The sequence below is a fragment of the Bemisia tabaci genome, chromosome 2 (genome assembly GCF_918797505.1).
Source record: "Bemisia tabaci chromosome 2, PGI_BMITA_v3".
Lineage (NCBI taxonomy): Eukaryota > Metazoa > Arthropoda > Insecta > Hemiptera > Aleyrodidae > Bemisia > Bemisia tabaci.
This window is the reverse complement of record NC_092794.1, coordinates 44,416,242-44,437,565: the sequence shown is the minus strand read 5'-3', so window position 1 is coordinate 44,437,565 and position 21,324 is coordinate 44,416,242. Positions and strand designations below refer to the sequence as shown.

General features: G+C 38.7%; 2 protein-coding genes across 4 annotated transcripts in view; one reads left to right on the top strand and one right to left on the bottom strand.

Annotated features, from left to right (window-relative positions):
* Nucleotides 1-21,324, bottom strand: part of LOC109039997 (neurobeachin-like protein 1) — a 504,582-nt gene that overhangs the window by 266,300 nt on the left and 216,958 nt on the right. The window lies entirely within an intron of this gene.
* Nucleotides 5,907-17,875, top strand: LOC109039999 (uncharacterized). Its single transcript, XM_072296632.1, has 3 exons — nucleotides 5,907-6,126; nucleotides 9,092-9,808; nucleotides 17,179-17,875. Exons 1-3 carry the CDS (start codon nucleotides 6,115-6,117, stop codon nucleotides 17,797-17,799), a joined length of 1,350 nt encoding a protein of 449 aa, XP_072152733.1. The 5' UTR covers nucleotides 5,907-6,114; the 3' UTR covers nucleotides 17,800-17,875.

Sequence of the window (21,324 nt, the reverse complement as noted above, 5' to 3'; positions counted from 1 at the left end):
ATACGTTGTTTTGAAACCGGGCCAGAAATCATAGTTCTTAATTGCAAAATGTAGTCCAATTGGACTGAGTTAAGCAGAAAGGAACCAACCCACATTTTCGAAAGAGTTGAGTTATGAGTGGTTCTGAACTCAACCACTGCTCTACTATCTATCGCCAAAAATTCAAAGTTTTTGTTGGGGCAAATTTTGCAGAAATTGAACTTGAAGTTTATCTTTTACATTGAGTCCTATGCAGGAACCAAACTTTAAACCTCTTTTTCTCGGTTCGATCCCGATGTGCCTTGGTTCCTTTCTGTTTAACTCCGTCCAATTAAGGGACTTGGAGGACAAAGCGCAAAAGTGCAGTTTTTGCAAAAATCGAGATATTCATCAACTCAACTAAAACTAGTTTGAAAGTTTATTCTGTGAAAAATTCACTACTAAAATCCAACAATCAAGCATCAAAAAGTGAGTTTAAACTTCCTTTCCGCCATAAGACTCCGTGTAATTTTAAAACTTTCAACTCATATTTCCTCGGATAGCAAAAACTGCACTTATGCGCCTTGTCCTCCAAATGAAAATTTTTCTCCGTTTCACTCAGTAAGAGATTTCACCAGCAATCCACAAATTTCCCCTATGTGCCATTACACAGCGCGGTCAAAGTGATTCCGGTAGAAAAATTTCTGATGTAACTTACGATACGGCAAGATAATAGGAGCAGCTGCAGTTGTTTACAAAAAAATCAGTGTGCAAGCAGTAGTGTGTGCATCTGAAATAAAGATTGCAGCCTTTTCAGAGCTTTCAGCAACAAAATCGCACTTCCAACTCGGTATTATCAAAGGAAATCAAAGGTGAACCCGCGCAAACCCAATATAGCGCCTTCAACATCGTGGAAATACTTCAAACGCTACACCATTTGTACGCATACGTGCCGTAGTGCGAATTGCCTACACTGCGCCTGCCGAAGTGTGCAGCGTATTTCGAGATGTACATCGTCCACCGGCGATCTAATCGAGCACATTCTGCACGTCTGGATGGCTATTCCGGGGTCTGAACCCCTCAGGAATGAGAAACGTTCCAAAAAACATAATTTTCCTTCGATTTTAGGACTTTTATTTACGAACAGCTCCCTTCTACCTTACGGAAAAACGCAAATGTAGTATATTCAATATGTGTTGTCTCATGGAGAAGTTTAAATTAATACAATACATTTTTCTATAGGGTTCAGGCCGTGAGACTTGACCTAGGCTTATGGTGTATCGTATTGCGAGAAATAGCTACACCTACAAATTATGTGTAGATCTTTGTTACTCTTGTAAGTGCCTCTTCGATGAAGTGTTTACACGTAAGATTGACTTAACTGCAACTATACGTTAGTTACTTACGATTAGTATGATGAATAAGTAACACAGATACCTGGCTAAATACCAAAGGTAACAGAGACTGTGTAGTATAAATTTTGCGCGTTGCAAAAAACAAGTAGCGCGGCTCATTTTTTGTTTCTTCTTCTTTATTGAGGACAAATAAATTTGTGAAATTATTTAATCATCAGTTATTAAAGTTTAACTTCTAGAGACTGCAAAATGGTACAAATAAGTGGAGTCTTATGGAGAGGCTGTTGAATGGCAAGAAGGATGATGGGTAGCATTCGAATACAATACGCTCCAAGTCAAAGCGTTGTCTTTTATGAGCTAATGCATTTTTTCGTAAAGAATAATCAAGAAAATTAACATATTAGTTCCTAAATCTTAGCGAACTAACCTGCATGGTGCAATGTAATGATAATCGGAAATTCGAAAGGATGCAAAGCTCAGAAATTTTTTTATACCATTTGACAACATTGGGAGGAGTCTTTGACGGCTCTTTTTATGGATTTCTCCGGGAGCAAGGCAGCGTCTTCGCGTTATTTATCGCTCATAAAAATGTAAGCGCATCTCGGACGCGACTCTTGGACGACGCGTTATGAAAATGTCACCTTTGGAAGAGCTGACACGTGTCTTATGTTTTTCGTCGGAATGTGGTATTTTTCACTGCCAAAAATTAACCTTTTTAAAAGTTTTGGCGAGACGAGTATCCGGGAACTGAGGGTCTTTTCCCAGAAAATCGACTAATTTATTAATCCTCTCTGTATCCTTAAATGATACGCATCTCTCAAAAATTCATCGATCACGATGAAGTAGTCGCGCCTTGGGAGTTTCAGAAATAATACCATTCTGACAACTATACGCTTTTTTCCAAAATTGTTTCCCTTGAAAAATGGCCCCTAAATTTTTTTGGAATTTGTACCATACATTGTCTACGTCGGCGCAAGCAACCTGAAAAAGCATCCAAAATCCAACTCTAAAAAAAGAGAAATTAAATTCAATAATACCTGACTTTACAAGCAATTTTCTGACTTTACAGTATTTTGAGGTGAAAAAAATCTCGTTTAGTTGCAATAAAACTATAAAACTAAGTGTATTTTTTCCGATACCTATCTTATTTTTTCAAGGGAATACATTTTGAGACACACTGTCAAATTTTATTTTCTCATTCTTCGTCGATGTAAAAAAGGTTTCATCCCACCAAATGAAAACTTATTCTAAATACACATTTGTTTTTGGTCCAACGACCTGTTTTCCTCTCAGCGTGAAGGTTTCCTCCGGGTAACCGTAGCGTAGCTCTTACACAAAAGACTCGTCTACTTGTTGTCGCAGTGGTTCGTCCCTTGATGGGCTAGTCAACTAGATGAAAGGCGGTTGCACGGTTGCCAAACTGACGGTATACGAGCCGAACATTAGGGTGAAAGTTATGAATTGTGCTATCCATTTTACAACTGCCGATCAATCTGACCCTGTATCATCTTTCATTTGATACTAGCCTATTACGCAACAGAGCGTCTTTATGGCATGTACTGCATTGTTATGTTCCTGTATATTCTTACTCGTGTGTACCTATGTTTTATCCGAGGGATTTGCATTTGTGCTCACAAGTATGTGATGCTCTCTGCGTTTTGAGTGTCTCAGATTTCAGCTCGAGACTTGTGAAGTCCTTGTTTTTTGTAATCATTGGGATGGTTCATCAGAAAATTGATCAATGCGTAGATTTTAAGGATAAACAAAAAAATTTAAAAAAATGAGGATAAGAATACAAATATGCACGTTTCGGACTGACATTTGACCCAAGAATATGATGCTTAGTTGCAAATCAATGGTCAAACTAGAAAAACACTTATCTCTTTCCCATGTTTCAAAATTTCCTCACACCTTATTCCTAAGGGGGTGGTGATGACTGTCATTCAAAACAGGAAAATGTGACAGTTAATTTGCAATTACGGGGCATTTATCCGGAGCTTCATGACATCCTGAGATTACTAATCATAAAATACAGCGTTTAATAGTTTAATTTACACATTAGTATTGGTAATTTATCTCTTTCGTTCAATATTCACAATTATTTTGGATTTAAAGTTTAATGGTCTTCTTAATAAAATTAGAAGAAAAAAAAATGATTCAACTCAAAAGATAAAATTCAAGTGAAATATACCCAGCTGTAACATCATTTGCTAGAAAATGTTCATTACCATTGATTATAGAACGCTTAAAAAGTAACTTACGATGAAATCGTGTTTGAATAACTCAAAATTAGGCCCATGAGTATCATGATACGCACGTGAATTTCAATCTAAGCTCTCTTCAGTGTTTTTGGTTAAGGGTGGGCAATTGGGCATTGAAGCTAATGAGGAACAGGTATTTGAAATATTTATTCAATAATATTTGTTATTATATTTTATTTCATGGTATTTTAGATTGACCACTAGACAAGATGCTTTAGGGATCAGAATAAGACTACATTTTGCAATTAACTGCAATTTCTGGCTCAGTTTAAAAATAAAGTATATACCGTCACTTTCCCTATGCGTTTAAGTGTTCTTACAGATGAGCTAGAAATTGTAACTGCTAATTGCATAATGCAGTCCAATGTTTCCATAGCAAAACTTTACGTAGAATACGTTGAATGTATTGAGCCATTCCGAATCCACCGCCAAAAAGACAGAATGACGTTTTTTGTTCACGTCAACTTACACTAACCACTCTCAAAACACTGGAGTCCACTCAAGTCAAATCTAGCTTGCACTAAACTAATTCTGCCATGCTAAGGAAGAACGCCGTATTAATATTCAAGAGTTGCCAAAATTCCTTCGATAAAATGTTTATTTTTGAGGCAAGTTATGAACATTTTCCTTGAAATTTTAAGGAACTTTATGTAAAATTGCGGACAAAATTGTCTGAAAAATTGGAAGAAAAATATTCATATGTTTACCAGGAAATTTGGGTTTTATCAAAGCAAATTTGGCAACGGCTGAAGGTTCATACGGCGTTTTTCCTTGACACGGCAGAATTTCGGTGCATTTTACGGTGGAAGAATTTTCCCGTGCGGGGGCTTTATTTAACACAAAATTAGAGCCACAATGTGGCAGAGAAAAAGAACGTATATAAAACTAAGCTTCAGTTTTTTTTTTTTTTTTTTTTTTTTTTTTTTTTTTTTTTTCCGAAAATTGAAATTCAGTGTTTATAATGCAAACTGCAAATCTCAATTTCTTACTTTTTAGTTAATTTTGGAAGTTTTCAACATTCAACGTGAAATTTTGATGAGGAAACAAGTATTCTGTGGCTTAATTCTTACCTTGTCTTGTGGTCCATTGAAATGCACACGTTTTTAAACCAAAACCCTCCTCTTGCGTTTACGCGAATAAGGCCTACATGAAATTAGCAGATAGTCATTGTGCCCGTGCATGTCTCTGCGCGTCGAGAGACTGACCTACAATTTACAGGGAAGTTCTCACCGAGGCGCATAGAGGAGAGAGTGATTGGCTGAAAATCATCCGCGGATCAACGAATCGGCAGCTTGAAGTTCAAAAGAACCGCACAGTTTACAAAAGCTTCATTTTGCTGGGACCACTTAGCGCTGCTATCAAAACCAGATCACAAATATTTATCATGATCCCATCATAATTGATTATATCCTATCATCTTCTCTAGAGCATCGTCGGGCACAAGGCACAGTTTTACAAGGAAAAAAACGACGCATTGAAAATGAAAAAAATAAGTTTTCTAGAATCTCTGAGTACGACGGATGTTTATCAATGATTATTTACGGAGAGAAAAATTGAAATAATTTCCAGGAAATGGGACTATCTGACAAATTAATTCGAGACTTTTTAGTTTTTCTGGGGGAAATTTTAAAATTTTTGTTTGGGAAGTTATAGAAAGCGTTGTTTCATATTTCGGAAGTTTTTAACGGAGAGAACTCGAGTTTTCAAGGCTTGAAAGTGAAAATTCATTAGAGTTTTTAGCTTTCCTTACATTTTCTTTCCAAACGAACCTCACATATTTTACGGTCAACATTTTAAGAATTCTGTGTTCCGAGACACTTTTTGAATTTCGTCAAAAATGCTCGTTTACGGACTATAATTAATTTATTTGCTGCATGATACTAGCATTTATAGAGTATTATTTCCTCCATAAGCAAAGATTTATTTTATCAAAAAATGACAAAATTATCAGGAATTAAATCTGAGTAAGACTCTTTGCCTATTTGCCAAGCAATTTGACCCCTGCTTCAACTATAATTTGCTTGCGACTTATGGATGCATTTAAGCTGAAAAAATGGATCGAAGATTTTGAAAGGCAAGTGGGATAAGTGCGGTTCCTAAAAAAAAGTGAAATATTAACGATCTAATCTAATTGTAAAACTTGTATGAAAATATATTGCGTAAAAAATTCACTGCTAGGATCCGATTTTTAAGCATCAAAAAGTGAGTTTAAACTTCCTTTTCGCCATAAGGCTAAATTTAATTAAGGCACTTGTATCACGTACTTTTAGAAATACCATAAACTGCGCTTATTCATCTAGGCCTTCTGGCCCTTTAATTCTATGTCAGTACACCACGATAAAAAGGCATCGGGTCCACTGTGCGAGGCTCCACCACCATCTCGCTTTACCGGGCGGCGCGGCGCGGTGTAGCACGTAAGGGAACAGGGTAAGGTTGCACCACAAAACTAGCATCTTCAACAGGTTCACTATAAATACCGCGCATCCACCGGTATCGTTACCATTCCGTTTTTTACTTTGACAACTCCACCGGACACCACCATGGCTTTTAAGGTACGTACGTGTCAGTGTTTGTGAATGTGAAGTGCTCGCAAATTGGATTTCAGTGACGACCACCGGACGATTCAGGACTTTTTTGGAAATTAGTGCAGTGAAATTTTGACGCGTATTGGGATTCCCCCTACTGACTGTTTAACTTACCGCTACAACATGCAAGGCGTTTTCAAGTTTGAGCTTTTCGAAAGCTCGAGGTTCACCTTGTTATACCTCTTTTAGAAAATTTAAATGCTCGGTTATTGATAATTTGGTTGGTGTGTAGTGATGTTTTTCTATGGCACCAGTGTTCCGTTTAAATAAAGTTAAAATATTAGAGTAAAAATCGCAAATAAGTAAGGTAAAATGGACGAGTTGTATGACTGACTTTAATTGTGACTTTCTCGAGTTGTATACATTCGCGCGACTACATTTCTAGAGAGAAACCAGAGCTTTTTTTCTGACAGTAGGGAGTAATACTCGTGAGTTGGTGCTGGACGAAATTAGTGGTAATTTGTGTGGAATTTTTTGTCAGTTACTCACTAACATGTAGATCCCACTTTCAAAAATAAAAAGGTGCCGCGCAGTTACTTCTCAATGCAAAAACTTTTTTTTACGAAATTCTCATTTTATTTTGGTAGGAAAGTTAAGGAGGAGTTGAGGGGGAATGAATGAAGTTGGGCAGGGAACTTTGAAAGTTCAATCATAGAAATGAAAAAGAACATTTGCGTTTTACTTACACCTTTGGATTGAAGTACGCAATCTGACTGTAACTTACCTGAAACGAAAGAAAAGCACGGCAAAGTTAGTTTTGATTGGATGTAAGTACATGGGTACAAAAGAGCAAAAACAGTTTAAAATAATGAGCTAGAGGTTGTTTCATACTTAAAATTTAACGAAACTAATGTATGGACTACATTTTGCAAATTCGGAACTATAATTTCTGGCTCATCTGTAAAAACACTTGTGTGCTTATGGAAACTAATGGTACATACGTTGTTTCTCAACTGAGCCAAAAATTATAGTTCCTAATTGTAAAATGTAGTCCATATGTATCTCCTTCGGCTTCTTCCCGTTTTTCACACCACAGTAGAAAAAAAGCCCATGAATTCTTTTAACCTAAAAAGACTTGAACGCCAAGTAGAAAAATGTGCGAAAACAGATGAAGATCATACTGAGCTGCAAAATATGAAACTGGACTAAAATGTATGCTCATTATTTGTTATTAATCGCAAGATTAAAAATTTTCGAATGATTTTTTTTAAAAGGGAAATTTTTTTTACAAAATTAAGAAATAAATTGTAGCACCAGATTTACCTAAAAAATTAAAAAATTCACCGATTCGCGTACAAGTCGGTATTGGCAAAGTTGAAATTCATTTAACAAACACTAATACACAACTAAAAAACGCCAAAGATTCGTTCCAGTCCTGTATGCAATCTACAATCACACATCCGCATACATCATTCGAAAATGTGAGAAAGTTTAAATTTTCCATCCATCCTCACAACGCAGTAACAAAAATTTACTTTCAAACGGACAAATCTAATCTATGTTTCGTTGATCTAATCGAATCTGAATTGCCCGTTACTAAAGCTGCGTAATACGCTCCTGAAAATTATTAATTTTAGGAAAATAGGGACTCCAACTATGGTGAAGAACGTTTTTCTTTCTTTTCTTGAGACTATAATACTTCCCTCCTTCTATGGAAACCCGAAACCAGTTGGAACTTTTTGGGCGGCTCTTTAAAATTCAAATAATTTTAAAAGATATTTGTTGATTAAATAGATACCTTAAGTTGATTTTAAATATTCAGCGTGAACTGTTAGAGCTGAAGATTGAAAACATCTTCAATCCAACCATTCATATAAAGGAAATATCACAAACTACAGGCAAAGGTGTGTCATTTCAAAAAAGGCGGGGAAAATTGAATTTTTCAGCATTTTCACAAATGTTTTCTTGTAGAAATATTTATTTATTTATTTATTATATACGTTGACCCGATAACGCGCCGCATGTTATTGTCACCAAAGAGAATATTATTGTTAAACGGAGGAATGTGCGGGCGCGTCTCTGTCTCACCTTCCCGGCCAAAGTCAAAGACCGAAAAGCTTTCCCCAACTGCTGATCTACAGTTACAGAATTTCAGTAGAAAATGCGTGTAAAAATGTTGCAAAATTAAAATTACAGCCCCCTTTTTTTTAACGTTGGCTTGTAGAAAGTACAATTTTTGTGAAGGATGTGGTGCTCAGGAAGACGTTCAATCAAACGGAACTATGTGCATTAAGACACGAGCCCTGTTGTGCGTGTATTCTTGTGGGTCTCAGGGCTCATGTCTTAATGCACATAGTTTTTTTTTTTTGATAGAAATACGTCCAATTGGAGCCCAGAATAACAAAAAACCAGTACGGCGCTGTACTGTACATTCCTTCGTAATCTGTGCGATTCCCTTTTCCCAGCAAAACCCTTTACCCTATCGTTCCCTTAAAATCTAGCAAAGATCAAGCTGAGTAATTTTACATCAGGATTCTTTTTGGTGATTTGGGATTAGCTTTTGCGAAAAATGTCATTGAATATCCTCCTTTAGTTCATAACTTTATTTCGCCTTAATTATTAACACATGAACCAAGTTTCAAAAAAACGCACTGAGTTGCATCATTTGATTCGGGGAAAGGAGGTCTGAAGTTTTACACCTCCATTATCCTCAACTTTCAAGACTGTTTTCCTGTTCATAATAATCTTTCTCTACTTTAAATTGTTGACATCACGTAACTATATAAGATAATGTAATTCTGAGCTCCAATATTGAGTTCTAACCCATTTCTGTGACCCCAACTTCGACTTGGCGCGTTTTTGCTACAGACTTAGCCCACATGATATTGTGTTTCTAGATAAATAATTCAAGAAATTAAGCCTCTTCCTAGCGGCATTTCATATAAAATCGTTTTTATCATTTCATCTAACGTCATTTCTCATCTGATTTCAGATTGCTCTTTTCGCTGCCGTTTTGGCGATAGCTTCTGCTAAGCCTGCCCCGCAGGTCTACCAGACAGTAGCCCACGCTCCGGTCGCCTACCACGCCCCAGTCGCCACCTCCTACGTCTCACCCTCCGTTGCCACCTACCACGCACCCGCTGTCGCCACCGCCTACCACGCTCCTGCAGTGGCCGCCTACCATGCACCCGCAGTCGCCACCGCCTACCACGCTCCTGCAGTGACCGCCTACCACGCACCTGCAGTCGCCACCGCCTACCACGCTCCCGCCGCCGTTGCGACCTCCTACCACGCCCCCGCTGCCGTGGCCACCTACCACGCACCAGCCGTCGCCACCGCCTACCACGCACCCGCCGCCGTCGCCACCTACCACGCTCCCAGCGTGTCCGTTGCCACTCACGCCGTAGCTGCCCCAGTCGCCAAGGTGGCCGCCGTCGACACTGACTACGACCCCAACCCCCACTACAGCTTCTCCTACGACGTCAAGGACACCATCACCGGTGACGACAAGAGCCAAACAGAAACCAGACAAGGAGACACCGTTCAGGGTAGCTACAGTCTCACTGAACCCGACGGCAGCAGGAGGACCGTTGAATACACTGCTGACCCAGTCAACGGTTTCAACGCTGTAGTCCACAAGGATGCCGCTGTCGCTTCAGTCGGTACCGCCTCAGTTCTTTCACATGCCCCTGCCACTGTTGTCCATCATTAAAAATTGGTCTCCTTTAAATCTAAGTCATTTTCCTACCTGTAAAATAGTTACTAAATAAATTTAATGTTACCAGTATTTTCAATTCGAATTCATTGAACCTTTTAGTATCTGTTGAGTTGCGCCACGGTGCTTCCGAAGAAGATTTTATAAATTCAATTGATACCAGCTAAAATTGTAGAAAATAAGAGGGCAAAAATAGACGTATATGTGCCATAATGAACTGTCTGCAAATGCATTAAATCAAAGGAACTACGCACATGGGGTTTACGTGCTACATTGTTCCTTTTAATTATATTCATTCGTGATTTTTTCTGGCACAAATACATCAAAACGTCAAACAGCTGAACATAGCTGTTACAACAACAGTACTGAACTAATATTGTAAGTATATATTCGAACTGGGTCAAATATCTTCTTAATCTTTGAGTTTGGGTTAAATTGCATTCTGATAGTTGAGTGAACTCACGTGCAAATAGGGAAAATCACTCGAATATAATTCCACAAAACACAGATAGCTATTTTTTAACATATTTCTAATAAGGAGTATGATGATTCGATTTCTTCAAAGAAGAAAGGTTGCTCATCATTATATGAATGATGATGAATCCATGGTATTCGTAATATAGAGGAAATTCTAGGGGCACTCTTGAAGTGTCAAAGATATTGGCGTTTTCTGCGGTGACATTGGTGAAATTGGGGCCAAACATGATGAATAATTTTAAAACTTGAAAAGTTCCTTAGAAACGTGCTAGGAGGCCTAGGAACGAGGTAGATTGGTTGGTTAAGCCATGGTCAGTTCTGCCCCCTTAGACACTTCGATAATTTGTGAATATCCACCCAAATAAGAAGTAACTGATTCCCACGCTTTGGCACAATAAAGGCTAAAGAGATAAAGCTCAGTGACATTAAAATTAATTTGACTTCTGCATATACAACCAATTTTGACAACTCGAGATAAATTAATGCTGGAGCTACAGAGGTTCGCGTAGAAAAAACAGATTTGTCAGCAATGTTTAAAAACTCGCGTGTTTACCTACTGGATAATTATACTGGATATTATTATATATTTTAGAACTCACTTTGAATTTAAATCCCAATTAGGTACTAATATTCAATTATCGGTCTAAGTTGTTTAAACCAGCGCCAGAAGAATATATCTATTTCATCATCCTTTGGGAAAAATTAAAATACCGATTAACGCAACCTTAATGTAATTATACTTTATGAATTTGGGACTTTCGGTGAAATGGACAGTACGCTAGCGCTACGGGTGTTGCGCAGAAAACTTAAGCCATTACGGGAGGAGGAGGAGCGTATTAAATATAATGGGCGGGCTATCTAAGTAATTTAGTGAGGTCGTTAGCGAAGAGTCCCATTAAGCAAACGATCACGAATGAACCATGCGAATATTCACTCATATTAATTTGCGACCAGTTAAAAATCTTCAATTCTTATTCGATTCACGAAGATATGAGATCGTTCCACCCAGAAGAATCTATGTCGATTCGTTACTCTGTAAGAGGATGGGGTAAATGCTCTAAAAAGACAAAAATCCTTCGTTTTCTACGCAAAAGAGCGCAACTCCGTTCCAAAATTTGCGAAATTAGATCAAATATTTCAATCCTTGAGAGGAATATGACCAGAAAATTTCTGCACAAGCTTTTGCTGGTTTTTGTGCGAAATTAGGATGGAATCGGTGAAAATATTAGGTAGAAACGCCTACCAGTTTTCTGATATAAAAATATGATTCCCTGGTGAAAATTTTGGAATGTTGAAATTAAGCTAAATTCTTATATCTAGAACGAAAAATTAGATGAAAATCTAATATACACGCGACTTGATGAGTTTGTTTTCGAAATTCCCTCTCTTACATCTGTTCGAAGAAGGATGCGCAAATCAACTTTAAAACAATTGATCCGATTTTTTTGCGCATAGGATCAAGTTTCATCTAGTTGCGGTCACTTGAAAAATAGTAAACGTCCTCCAAATTTTTCTACATTATTTTAAATCATTTATTACGAACTTTTAAAATTAAATCTAATTTAAATTATTTCTCTATGGATGATCAATTTCTCTTGCCTTCGTCATTAAGTCACTTTAATCCCTTTATTTGATTATTCATTTCATCATCTTTTAAATTTCATGGACTTTTTATCAGGACTCCGAATCTAAGCAGGCCTGCTTTCGTCCCGACTGTTAAGTTTTAAACCGAAACCATACTTCGAGAACCAAACAAACCAAATATAATAAAAATATGAAATAAATCTAACTTATTCAACCGGAGCCGATTCTTTTCTTACAAGTCACATCATCCTGATAAATTTGTTCGGATCTCTCCACTTGGAAGTTACGAGCGCAGAATTTATTCTTGACATGAACATCAGGGTCCCGAGTTCGATATTCTTTATTACGTCGCACAGTGGAGCGCTTTTGGCAGAATCAAGACATGAAATTTTTCCGTAAAGTTTATACAATTTTGATTATATTTCAGTTATATACATTTGAGATTTCAGAGGGAGCTCCTAGTGGATGATTTTACGAGAAAACTAAGTAAACCACTTTTACATCTGTAGGTTTCACGTTACCGAAGTTAAAAGACTTTAAAGTTTCTAAATCGTGACCGACCTTTCACATTCACCACAATAGACCAAATCAATGAAAGAGGTCGGACTTGAATTTTTTTACTATAACCACATATTGAGCGGTTTATTTCGTCAAATTTTAGATTTTGAGGAGTGATTCTTGAAGAAAATTTTACGAGAAAACCAATGGGGCCATTTTTGAGACCTCAAAATTTTTTAAAAATGGAGGTATGAGGTTTTAAAGTTTTCAAATGTTGTCCGAACTCTCACATTGACCAGCTCCACTGTGCGCCGGTGTAAAGATAGTTTCGGATTTCAAATAATTCACCTGCTCGAATAAACTAATTACTGCTCTCCGGACAGAATGGGCTAACCTTATTCGGGCACATCAGCCCAAATGTCACCAATTCTGATTCATCGGATTTGAATAGGCGGATGAAAGGGTAAACCGATAATGGCTTTTGATTCGCCGTGAAGGATCTTCGCGCCTCTCCAGTCTCATCTCCGCTCTCTTCTCTCTCTTATTTTCTCCGTCGAAAATTCAACTAATTTAATTCATTCCGACCTTGACACGTAACCGAGACACGGCGGAGTGATCGGACGCAGAAATGTAAACCGATGAACTTCGAGAAATTTGATATGATGAGAGAAGAATAATAAAAAAAAATTGCTTACTCAAAAAGTCCGGGGAAAAGAATTCTATATGGTCCATTTGGTTGCTACGCAGCCGAACTCGAAAAGTCAGCGGCAAATCTTAAAAGTTAAAGTCACTGTCTTTCCTTCTTTTGAAATAATTATGAAATTCTGTTCTAGGCGAAGCAGGAATAATACACGAAAATGTTGTTTTGCGAAAACATGAACTAAAATGTTATTTTAAGAGACGAACATTTTGTTTGTTCTGAATGCCATTATTTAAAATCTGTACGGAATATTACGATTCATATTTGTAACTTTTAGTAGAGAGAAAGAGAGAGAAAAAGAAATAATGGAGCAAACATCTACATATCACGCTTAGATACCTCATTTTTTGGCGATTACGAGGGCCGGCTACATTGTAATACATTAGAGTAACGCATTTTCCGGAAAATTGACAATGTCAAGATAAAAGTCAGAAGTGATTTACTTCATCAGCTTAAAAGGCAACGCTGGCATTAAGATAAGGTTTAAGATAAACAATCAAAGCTTTAGTTAGTGCTGCATGCGACGGGCTTTGAACGAATTCAATTATAACGCCTAAATGCAACTATTCGGGCTCAATGGATGTCGGTGTTCCATATACGCACGAAATTGAAGGCGTTTTGACTTAAGACACTAACCGCCTCATCAGCGGCGCGGCGCTCTATGAAGCGAGTCGATTAGTATTGTCTGAGTGTACTATAAATTAAGTATACTATAAATTGATTAATTGATATATATAATTGATTAATATGGTATTGATAACCACGGATTTTGCGCAGCGCTCTACAAAAGTGAATCGTTTGGTGATCCTAGATTCTCGTGATGAACAAGTTCCAATCTCTTTCATCGGAAATTTGTCGAACAAAAATCACTAAAATTACTTGATCTGCCACAGTTTTATCGAAAAAAGATTATCATTTGAAACTTTGCTTGTTTACAGCTTTGAATACATATAATCCTAGAAACAAATTAAATGGCTGCCGTGACATGTTTGGCAATGCTAGGATACACTTTTAAGGAAATATACTTCGATAGATGGGAGGATGAATCTCTCACATAACTGATTAATGCAATTTTAAATGCAGTATCGGATGATCCAGAGAGGTTTTAAACCCAATTTCAGGACTAGTTGCATGCAGTCATAGAGAAACAAAAGAGGGGGTCACATTTCAGGAATCTTGGATTCTGTCGATGACGAAGGTCACTACGAACGGTTTACATCATCGATTTTGTTGTAAATGGTGTTGTTTATGAAAAAAAATCATTCAATACAAAGTGTTTGAAATTATCTTTTTAGTTGATCTAACCAGAAAAAAAACGGACGTTCTGATCCGTTTTTCATACTTTGAATTCCGGATTTTGCTGGAATATCGACTTCGTATCATACCGACCTACGCACGGGGTAAAGAATCTTCAAGATGCGGCCACCTCCTTTATTTCTTTTTGCTTATCAGTGGCTTTCAATCCGATGATCATAAAACAAAGTATGATGATAAAAACGTAAGTTAGTTCCGTTCAGGGATACTTGATCCAGTTCACACCTTGACTCCGTTAGAATAAACCAGGGTGGGTAGAATAAACAGAGTGGGTGCCGATCTCATTGAAGACGCCATGCACTACTAGCCCGGTGACCGGTGAAAAATTTCGGGTATGCCTCCCTCGCCGACCGAGAAATTAAATAGAAAGAGAGAGGCGCGGCGAGGCACGTGGGCGAGCGAGAGAGATGATCCACGAGTGCATTTGCGATAAAATATAAGCCATAACAACCTTGACAATATTTGTGGATAATGAACTTAAACATTTGCGAATTCTGGCTCGCCATGAGGAACAATTGCGCCACGCGTTGATTATAAAAGAGTCGTCTCATCTTCGAAATTATCACTCCCACTCCGGTCAGCAGTCCACTTACACCTCAGCATCATGGCAATTAAGGTAAGAAGAGTGGTCAAGTGTTGTGCCTGTGTGTCCATTGTGTCTCCGACTTGTGCCCCATCATCGTCGATAAAATGACCCGGGTCAGTACCGTTTCCCCCGAATTTCGGAGCGACGTCTCAGCTCTCGGCAAATGTGTGTTCTTGTGCGCTCTGTGGTGATGCGGTCCATTAGCGTGGGGCTGAGGATATTTTACGTAAGAAAATCCCACGTTCAGTTTACACAGAGTGTCCCAGGATTAAGTACGAATATTGAAGGAGTCGATTCTTTGAGTCAAAAAAAGACGTTTTCTTGGTATAACTGTTTTTCCCAAGACGCTTTCCCTAAGGGCCACCCTCACCCCCTTAGCGCCCACCCACGCTCCATTCTTTCCCTATCATCTCGAAAACGATGAGTCCTTGCGAAAAATGGAAGTCACGTGTTTGCAATATTTTTCAACGCTAAATCTAATGGTGCCGTCAAAAATCAATTTTTGTCACTAGAAACATTAATTTTGGCCTTTTTTCAGGTTCGATACCCCCCTGAACCCCCTCAAAATGAGACTTCCCTTTCACGGTGATCAAAAATGAAAAGAACGCCAAAAGTTACTCCCAGTAACCAATTTCCATTAACATTGGTTGACAAACATTGTCACACTGTTTAAAAGACGATTTTTTTTCTCCAACTTCGTGGCCTCCAAGGAAAGCGATTTGGAAAAAAAGTTATCCCACAAAAACGTCTTTTTTTTTGACCCAAAGAATCGAATCCTTCAATATTCGTACTTAATCCGGGAACACCCTGTATAGGCCCGACGAAACGCGTTGAGAAAACCAATTGAGTAGATCTTTTCAACAGCCAGTAACACGACAGACTTAAGTTCTTGCGATTGTAGCAAAGTTTTTGGCAGTGGTGACAGTTGTGTTCAAAGTCGAGTGTTAGTTTGGAAATGACTAAAATCCGAGGGTTACCTTAAAGAGTTTCTTTTACATATTTACGTATTATTGAGGACTAAGATAGGACCAGGAAGAAAATGAGAGGCCCACTTGCCTGTATAATGATTAATGGGTCTGTTGCACACAAGAGATGCAGCCAAGTGGATAGACTTTTGACGGGTAAAATCACATAAAAATAATGGTTGGCACATGAAGAAAGTCGCAATTCAACTTCTTAGCGCGGACTAGAAACCTCGTAAGCTTAATTTTTTGTCAAATGCATTAAAGATATCAAGTGTAAAGTTCAATTATGCACTTAAGTGCAATTTTAAGTTTTGCAACACTTCTTCTGAGCTAATGAACGAATGCTCGTTTTCCAATTTTCAATTCCTGCATTTTTGAAAATTAGTTCACAGGATTTTTTTAAAAATTTTAAACGCAAATGATAAGTTCAAAATTACATATTTCGAGTTCCTCTTTAAAAACACGTTGCCAAGGAACCATGGTGGCTTCAGAGGATACACAAAGTAACCTTCGGGAGTCTAGCACATCCGCAATACTGATACAATCAATTGTCAATCATGCTTCATGCACCTTAGGCGCCCTCTGCCCTTTCTCCTAAAATGAGCTGAATGGGTCGGTTGCGTTGGACACAAAATCGTGTTTTGATGCTTGATTCTTGTAGATTAGCTAAAAATAATAAGATCTGCCCTAACAGCAATTCTCTACGTTCAATATTCACCGAGATATCGCCCTTTGTCAAGTCGGGTTATCGACGTCATCCACCGCGATAGAGACATTCTTGGTTTCTTCCACCTTGCTTTCATCAGTCAATGTGATGCACATTAGCACTAGTTATTTAGAGTGAAACTTGGATGAAAGCAGGGTAAAAGAAACCAAGGGTGTCACTATCGCGGTGGATGACGTCAAAAACCCGACTTTTCAAAGGGCTTTATCTCAGTTTATATTGATCGTAGGAAGTTACTGTTTGGACAGACGTTATCATTTTTCGCTAATCCACAAGAATTGAGCATTTAAACACAATTTTGTGACCAGCGCAACTGACCCATTTCGGGCCTTCTTCGGTGACCTGTCGTACGCCATCCCCTGCGTAAGACCACACTATTTAAGTTGCTCCGTCATGCACAGCGCCCTGCATGCTCTACTCGCTAGACTTCTCAAAAATGCAAGAGTTCTAAATTCTGGCACAGGCTTATTGCAAAATAATCAATATCAAACTAAATTCCTCTTCTTTTCATTGCAGGCTTTATTCTTCGCCGCCGCTTTGGCTCTCGCCTCAGCCAAGCCAGCACCAGTCACCTACACGACCGTGTCTCACGGACCGGTCGCTTACAGTGCTCCTGTTGCCACCGTAGCCCACGCACCCGTTGCCACCTCCTACGTTTCACCCTCCGTTGCCACCTACCACGCCCCAGCCGTCGCCTCCTACGTCTCACCCTCCGTAGCCACGTACCACGCTCCAGCCGTCGCCACCGCGTACCACGCACCGGCTGCCGTTGCCACGTACCACGCGCCCGCTGCCGTTGCCACCTACCGCGCCCCCAGCGTGGCCGTTGCCACCCACGCCGTCGCCGCCCCCGCTCAAGCCGTTGACACCGACTACGACCCCAACCCCCACTACAGCTTCTCCTACGACGTCAAGGACGCCATCTCCGGCGACGACAAGAGCCAAACCGAGACCAGGGACGGCGACAACGTTCAGGGCAGCTACAGTCTCACCGAGCCCGACGGCAGCAGGAGGACCGTTGAGTACACCGCTGACCCAGTCAACGGTTTCAACGCTGTAGTCCACAAGGATGCCGCTGTCGCCTCAGTCGGTGCCGCTTCCGTCTACTCCCAAGCCCCCGCAATCGTTCATCATTAAAAATCCGTCTCCGCCTAATCTAAGTCATTTTCCTACTGTGTTATAGTCTTAATAAATTATTAAGCTTATTACAAAATTTTCATTGAAAAATTATTTAATCATTCCGATTGATAAATACATAAAAATATGATCCTTCGGTTTGTGGGTTTTCAGCCAACAAGAACACGGCAATATTTCTAAGTACCTCAAAGAACTATTATAAGGACGGGTGTGGATAAGTGCCGTTTTTGGGCCCATCGCAACTGAATTTCCTTTACTATATGATTTTTTGCTTATTGAAGGTCTGCATTTTACGGTTACATATAATTTTGTCATTTTTGTCTCTTTTCCGGTCTAATACTGGCTTGAGCATTAGCCTGACGGCCGATTTTGGTGAAAAATGCATATTTTTCGGTATTCCACTACGAATCCGCGAATCTGGCATCAGTCGCCAGATTCGACCTTCAGACGCATGTTTAGATCAGTATTAACCCCAAAAAGAACCGAAAAATGGCCAGATCATGGCCTCAAAATTAGGCATTCTCAGCAATGGTGGATTCGGCAAATTGGCAACATTGCTTTTTCTCCATTAAAACCTATGATAATGTATCGATTCTTAAAAGGGCCAGGTGCTCCGAAAATTCGATTATTTAACATAGGTTCAAATTGAGGAAATCCTGTGCTGTCAAATTGCTGGATCCGCCCCTGATTCTCAGACAAAATTTAAGATTTTTTCAAAACGATCGAAATGTTACAGCAAGAACGCAAAGTGACTTGCTTTGTCTAAAATTAAATTTGAATTTGTGGAACACAATGCCTGCTCATTTCCATGTATGACACAGTTTCTAAGTTGGAGGTGCTGATAAAAAATTGAACAAGACAAGCAATCGATGAAGTATGTACTGAGGAGAGAAGATTAGGCTCAAGTTCAAACTGATTATATTCATAAGCGGCAATGCACCTTGGTCCGATGGTGTAATCCCAAATCAGGTTTCAAGACGCACCGAAAATAAAACTCACTGACAACAGTCGGGACCGTCCCTTAGAATCGCAAATGCCACGGACACTCTTCCATCGTCTGAAATATTGATACATTCACTTAAGCTGATTTGATTAGAAAAGGAATAAATTATGAGCCCAATGACATTAAATACTGTGGCTTCAAAAACTACTTACATCAACAATAATAAACTGACAAAAGGCGTTGCTCTTTAATGTCTTCATGATAAGAGTTAAAACCTGCTTACCTCGAAGTAATTACAAGTGAATGTAAAAAATATTTTATAATTTATCGATGATAATCTTAGAACAATCACTGAGCAGCTTTGCACACAGTTCATTTTAGACCAGGACTCAAAATATATTCAGTGATCGTAATTTTAAATTGTTTTTATAAAAAAGCTCCCCTTCAGAAGATAAACCTAAATCATTGATTTCAAAAGGTCCAAGAATTATTCAGGTCTTGGAGTTATTCTATCTGTATTGGTAATTCAAAGTTTATGAGATTCCAACAGATGGTTCTTTGAGGGAACCTCTCGTGTCAGCCTAACAAAATCAAACGATGTCTAATTTTCTCTGATATTTCATTTACAAAAAAAAAGCAACTCAAGCAATATTAAAACTTGAAATTTCGTGAGTATTCTTTTTCATAGTTTGGGGTAAATTCACAGAAAGTCTAAATATATTAAGTAGTGGAGTTCTCTGTTTACAAAAATTAACTTGAGAAAATTCGGCAACATTACAAACAATTAGGTTGAGTCCGGTTAAATCCGCTCGAGTTAAAAAAAAGAAATGAAGTTCACGAATAAAATGAAAGGTACATGCTTCAAAATTGTATTGATATAGTGATAAATATTTCAATGTAGGGATCAAAGCCACAAAGGTGGCTTTATAGACTCCTGCACTTATGCAGGGATGGGAGAGGCCGATATATACCGGCCATGAAGTTCGGATAGCCAATTGAATAAAGGACCGGTTTGAATTCCTTAATATCGGTATCACACTTCGGCTGATATTTCGTAATGGCCGAAAACAGAAGATAGGATCAGAGATGACCGACTTTGGGTTTTGATGAAAGCAGACGCAGCGCCCATCAAATCGATGCGCTGAGATCGTCAATGCGTTTGACATTAACGCAGTGATTCTCTACCGCTCGGTTGCATCTCTTCGAGTCTACAATCTGACCAGAGCAATGACCTGCCTGCGGTGCCAAATAGTGCCATTAATTAAAAATTATTTGAACCTTCTCAAAAAAGAATCGGGTTGGGACGAAGACGGCGAAACCCCTGGGGAGGGGGGAAAATGATTTTCTTCTTTCTTTTTAACTGCTAGTAACATTTTTTTTGAAAATGCAAAAATTGAATGATACCACTATTGAAGCGACGGGTGTAGTCAAAAATTCATTTTATAGATTTTTATTATTATTTCAAGACAGATGAAAAATCCATGCAATTCAACGCGTTTGCAGGTATTTAAAAATTCAAAAATTGTGTAGGTGTTGGATACTATTTTGTCATCAGCACTGAGGAACGTTCTTACCTATGAGGATCATTCCTTGCGCTAAAAGAGTATTTGGACTACAATTTGCAATGCAGGATTACAATTTCTGGCTCAGTTTAGAAACATCGTATCGTCATCTTCGGCCAAAGTATCACAAGCGCCATGCGCCGCTATTTTATTTTTTTACAGAGAAATGGTTGGTTGAATATGTTTGAAAGTTTCACTAAATTTTATCGATAGCACAAAGAAAATTCAGTGAAATTTTCAGACAGCTTACTTTGAAAAATTTCATAGTAAAAAAATGAAATTTTGAAACGTCGCATGGCGCTTGCGATACTTTGGCTGAAAGGTGACTGTATATGCCATTATTTTCCTTATGCACGTAAGTGTCCTCACAGATGAGCCAGAAATTGTAGTTCCTAATTCCAAAATGTTGTCCAATTAAGGATTTTTAATTTAAGTCCGAACAGAGGAGTAGATGTTGCCTCTGGTTGATCACTAACCTCCAATAATTGCAGGTTGCATCACGAGGGGACCACACAGCTGAGGAGAGGACGCATTTGAAAAGCCGCTCCTAAAACGGCGTAAGGAGATTCTTCCAAGGCCACCGGTCCACCAGGGCTACCGCTCTTCAAAGTCGTTAAAATACTCATTTCAGAGAGTATCTTCGAAGAGAAGGTCGATTACCCATGACAGACTAAGCCCAAATGCATCTGGTTATACAGGGTGTCCAGAAAGTTCTTGACCCCAGAACTAATTTTTGATTAAAATGGATTGGATACTTGAAATTTTGGGAGTGCTCATCGGTCGAAGGAAATTTTGAGACCCGCAAGTGTTTTGGAGGAACTACCTTAAGAGAAGAAAGTACCTCAACTTTTTGTTCCGAATGACATTCATTACTCAATGAAGTTTGTAGATGAGAAGAATTGTACCGAGGCGGGTGTTAGGGTGTGTGTTAGGGTGATGCTATATTTTCGACTGTTCTAGGAAAACCGACCTTTGATGTCTATCATTCATCAAAAACAACGGCTTCATGATTTTTACGCA